This window comes from Nanorana parkeri, unplaced genomic scaffold (genome assembly GCF_000935625.1).
Source record: "Nanorana parkeri isolate BGI_ZX_2015 unplaced genomic scaffold, ASM93562v1 scaffold1023, whole genome shotgun sequence".
Taxonomy (NCBI): Eukaryota; Metazoa; Chordata; class Amphibia; order Anura; family Dicroglossidae; genus Nanorana; species Nanorana parkeri.
Genome location: NW_017307291.1, coordinates 150,095 through 155,343, shown reverse-complemented (window position 1 = coordinate 155,343; position 5,249 = coordinate 150,095). Strand labels below are relative to the sequence as shown.

At 41.9% G+C, this 5,249-nt stretch overlaps 1 protein-coding gene across 1 annotated transcript in view; it reads right to left on the bottom strand.

Moving 5' to 3' along the window:
* LOC108795896 (neural-cadherin-like) overlaps positions 1 to 5,249 on the bottom strand; it is a 71,739-nt gene that overhangs the window by 50,446 nt on the left and 16,044 nt on the right. Inside the window, exons 5-6 of the mRNA XM_018567225.1 lie at positions 2,933 to 3,137; positions 1,937 to 2,048 (exon numbers count right to left, since the gene is read on the bottom strand). Coding sequence (XP_018422727.1) covers positions 1,937 to 2,048; positions 2,933 to 3,137 — 317 coding nt within the window. The remainder of the gene's footprint in view (positions 1 to 1,936; positions 2,049 to 2,932; positions 3,138 to 5,249) is intronic.

Sequence of the window (5,249 nt, the reverse complement as noted above, 5' to 3'; positions counted from 1 at the left end):
GCACATGTGCCTCCATTCTGGCCAGAGCATGCAAGGTTGCTAGGAGCAGTCATCCAACACAGCCAAAGTGTTTAATGATCAGGATCCTACCAGTGGCTGTAGCTCAGCAAAGATTCCAATCAACGGCAGCAAGATCGGTAAGTAATATTATTGTCCTTTTGCAGACTGACTTTTTTGGTGAAATAGTTTTAGTGACATAGTCACTTTATAGGAAACGTATACCAACATAGCTATGGAGGCTACAATTGCTGATCTCTTTTTTTTATTGCTTATTTAAGAAGTTGATATGAATAACAAGACAAATACTCACAAAAGAATAGGAATAGCATCTTACATAAACATTAGGGTTGCACAGATACCAAGTACAGTACTCAGTACAAGTACAAGTATAAGTACCGATACTTTCGAGCTCCAAGACTAGACTAGAGAAAAATTCAAAAATTAGGAGGCAGCTGTCATTTGTAAGGAGTACACGGAGCTCCTGGGATTTGTACATCTCTGTTTTATTGTATGATTTTGTTTTTATAAATATAAATAAAGTGATGCACAGATACCAGTTTTGCGAGTACGAGTACTGGTACTTTCCGAGTACGTACGAGTACTGATACATTTTTGTTTATTGTCATGTGACAGTTTTTCTAAAACAATACAGACTAATGATTTCAGGACAGTGGTGGAGTACCAGAGCCAGATCCCAGCTGTAACCGCTGCAACCCTGGTAGTTCTCATGAAAATGCCAAGTATCTGCACTGGTACTCGAAAAGTATCTGTGCATCCCTAATAAACATCAATACAAATCCAGGTCGATCACAGCATTTTGATTAGCCTGTTCAGTCTTTTAACAACCACATTAGCTAGTAAACAGAGGGCAAATTAGGTTGGCACAATTGGATAAGGAAGAGGAAGAAATCAAGTGAAAAATCCAGGAACTAGTAGAGAAAGTGGGTAGGGTTAGTTGGGAAGTAAGTATAGTGAGGAAGAAGAGCCAGCCAGTCCAGGAGGACATAGTAAGACTACATAGTTGCCTGGCCATGCTTGTCCAGTGGTTGTAGTACTTTCTGAGACACTGAACTGGAACAGGTATGCAGATCAGGAGTTATAACTGTTAGTTATGTTTTTAGATGAAGCGCTGAGATCTTAAGGAATGCTGAATTAAGTTTTACTTGCTTAGAAGAATGTTGTATACATGTATATAGGAATACAGGATACAAAAAATGGGAATACAGCATTAAGCAGGAAACATATCGATAAAACTACCTATGTATTATAGACAAGTATGCACGCAAAGACTAGCATAGACTAGCATTGCACTACAGCGCCATCTACAGCTCAAAATACATAATTACACAATTAATACAATCATATCTATGCTGTTGCATTTTCAACAATAACTTACATTTTACTTTCATAACTGTGCGCTTATTCATTGTCAGTAAAATTATGGAGCCAGCAACCAACATTCTCAAAATGAAATCAGCAATGAAAGCCTCAGTTCAGTACTGGTTTTATTTAAAGGACACACTGATTTATAATTTGAAAAGGAAGTGCTTTTGTTGGTTCCAAATGTCCATTTGGTTAAGAATCATATTTTTGTGGGAGGTGGAAGTGGGAAGACGTATTGGCCCATAATATGACAGTAACACCAGTGAGTGATACATGTAGAGACCTTTTAGTAGCACTGCACAAATAATACAACGCTACAGGGGCTGTGGTGGTGATAGTTTTTAATTACCCAAAGCAGTCAATTGATTAATTGCTTTAAAGTGAAATTTAAAAAAATGATATTTATTTTTAATGTATGTTGTTAAAGTTGTAGTAACTTCAGCTCTGTGGATCCGACATTAAAAGTGCAACAAGAGAGGATTTATAGTACGATGGTCATTTGACTGTGCTATCTGCTTTACATGCTTTGCATACATGCAGGAGGTTATTCTACCTTGTAACAAGGATGTCCCCACAGGGATATTCTCCAAAATATTGTCTCGGCTGTATATAGACCTTAGGAACTCAGGAGAGCAGTCATTATCATCTATGATGTGAACCATGACCTGAGAAAATAAGAAACCAGTCACTAAAAGCAAAGATAAGAGCAGCAAAGCAGTGAGAGAATAGAGATAAAAGGTATGCTTGTGTACATTAGGAGAGATAGAGAGAGAGAGAGAGATTCTGAATAAAATCAGTGTGTAAACCTATGGTTGAAAAGAGAAGATAACTGGTACTGGATGGTCCAAACATCAAAACAATTCTGAACAAAATGGTCACAATGAAATCTGCTTTGCTAGGCCATCTTTTATTTTCCAATAACTGGACCATAGCAATAGGTGGGAAGTTAGCACTACTGGCATGTGTAATTGTGGGTTTCTGATCTTAATGAGCGCAGCTTTCATGGCCACCTTTGACATATCAAACTTTGACCGTTACTGCTCCATTTGTGGTTAGCTTTACTATATATTAACATCATGAAGCATTAGTGGATGAATATTGCCTGTGTATAAAAATAACTATTAGGGTTAATTTTGTGATTTACCAAAGTTGGCAAACTAATAGGCTCACTTCATGTGATCATAAGCAATCAGTACTTACCTTCTCTGTGCTCTTCTACCTGGCCACTTAAGTGTTCCGTGGAACTTCTAAGGCCAACAAAATGTGCATAGGACTATGACACCCCCCTATGTAACAGCACTTAGGCTTAGTGATGGTAGCTCAGATACAGAGGCTGCTTTGCGGCCAGGCAGAGGGAATGTGGCATGCTCCCTCATTCCCAGAAGTACCAGGTATATTTTCAGTAGTGTGGCTGTGAATTTGGGGCAGCTGTGAAGTGTAGAGAAGGTATGTAGTGGCTACTTTAGGTCCTGTTCTTGACTAGTAAGGACAAAGTGCAGGTTGGCTTTAAGTGGTACCAGTAATCTTGTCATTAAAGTGAAGTAGTTACCTCAGTGACCGAGCTGAGTCCACTGTCGGCCTCCACAGCTTTTACCAACAAGTGGTAGAGGTGGTGTTCACTCTCATAGTCCACGGCATGGGTGAGGCTCAGCTCTCCGTTCTCCTGGCTAATGATGAAGATGCTGCTGGGATTCATCAGCAAGCTGTAGGTGATCGGCTGGCTCTGGAAAGACACAGCTTCTACAACTGCTATTCTGCACAGAGAAGGACACATGATAACTTCAGGGGTCATGTATTTATTAAAATATTCTATCTTGCAGATGCTTAAAGTGGACCTAGCATCAGATATGTTTTCATGTTAAGTGCATGCATAATAAGTAACATGTAAGTGTAACGCTTACAGGTATTTATTACCTCTCAGAGATCACAGTGCTCCCCCTGACTATGTCTTCATCTATGTTTCTCTCCAGAAGAATGGAGCCATCTTTCTTCAGGCATCACCTAGGGTCAGCATCTATCTACTAGACTATGATGCTGGCTCAGAGGTGACATAGTCATGTAAATCTTAATGGCACAGATCATCCCCAATCTTACCTTGTGACTTTCTACAAAGTTACAATGTTGCAATGTTGTTGTCTGCGGAAGAGTAAAACCCATCCAAGTTTAAAAAATGCACTTGCACAGTGCATATATATACTATATATATATAATAAGAAAGGTATCATCGCATCTTCCAGAAGTGCATTTGTGGGGTCAGGTACTGATGTTGGACATGAAGGCCTGGCTCGCAGTCTCTGCTCTAATTAATCCCAAAGGTGTTCTATCGGGTTGAGTTCAGGATTCTGTGCAGGCCAGTCAAGTTCCTCCACCCCAAACTCGCTCATCCATGTCTTTATGGGCCTTGCTTTGTGCACTGGTGCGCAATCATGTTGGAACAAGAAGGGGCCATGCCCAAACTGTTCCCACAAAGTTGGGAGCGAGAAAATGTCCAAAATGTCTTGGCATGGTAATGCCTTAAGAGTTCCCTTCACTGAAACTAAGGGGCCAAGCCCAACCCCTGAAAAACAACCCCACACCATAATCCCCCCTCCACCAAACTTTACACTTGGCACAATGCAGTCAGGCAAGTACCGTTCTCCTGGCAACCGCCAAACCTAGACACGTCCATCGGATTGCCAGACAAAGAAGCGTGATTTGTCTCTCCAGAGAACACGTCTCCACTTCTCTAGAGTCCAGTGGCGGTGTGCTTTACATCACTGCATACAACGCTTTGCATTGCACTTGGTGATGTAAGGCTTGGATGCAGCTGCTCGGCCATGAAAACCCATTCCATGAAGCTCTCTACGCACTGTGGTTGTGCCAATCTGAAGGCCGCACGACGTTTGGAGGTCTGTAGCTATTGACTCTGCAGTCAGTTGGCGACTTCTGCGCACTGTGCGCTTCAGCATGTGCTGACCTCACTCTGTCATTCTATGTGGCCTACCACTGCGTGGCTGAGTTGCTGTTGTTCCCAGTTTCTTCCACTTTGTTATAATACCACTAACAGGTGACCGTGGAATATTTAGTAGCAAGGAAATTTTGCGTATGGACTTATTGCACAGGTGGCAACCTATCACGTTACCACATTTGAATTCACTGAGCTCCTGAGAGTGACCCATTCTTTCACAAATGTTTGTAGAAGTGTCTGCATGCCTAGATGCTTGATTTTATACACCTGTAGCCATGGAGGTGATTGGAACACCTGAATCCAATGAATATAGTGTATATATATATATATTGGCTTTCACTGAGCATTTTCTCATCTTGAAGTAGTGTGGGGGGCAGGGCTGGCCTTTGGGGTGTTCAAGCTGGGCGGCCGCACAGGGCTCCATGGCAGGAAGGGCGCCAGGCGGTCAACGCAGCTCGTCCTTGGGGCGGCACAGCCTGCGGCTTCTCTCCTCCTCACCACTCGGCCATCCGACATGACAGTGCTCCCTCCTCTGCCTCCCCACTTCAGCACTGTCATTCTTCTCGGATCCCCCCTGCCTCTATGTCCCCCCCGTTATGAATGAATAGGAAGTGCTTTAGATCACTTCCTGTTCATTCATAAATTTCTCAATGGGTGGAAGAACTCACTATAGAGGCTTCCACCCATTCATAAACTGGTGATAGTAAATAGTTTACTATCATCAGTTTCTGAATGAATGGGAAGCCTCTGTACTAAGAGCTCTCCATTCATTTAGGACAGAGGCTGCAGGAAAAGAAATTGAGGACTCTGTGTCCTCAATTTCTTTTTCTATTTTAAAAGGTAAATGTCAGGGGTCTGTTTAGATCTCTAATATTTCCCTGAAGCCCCCAACAGTAAAAAAATAAATAATAATATAAAA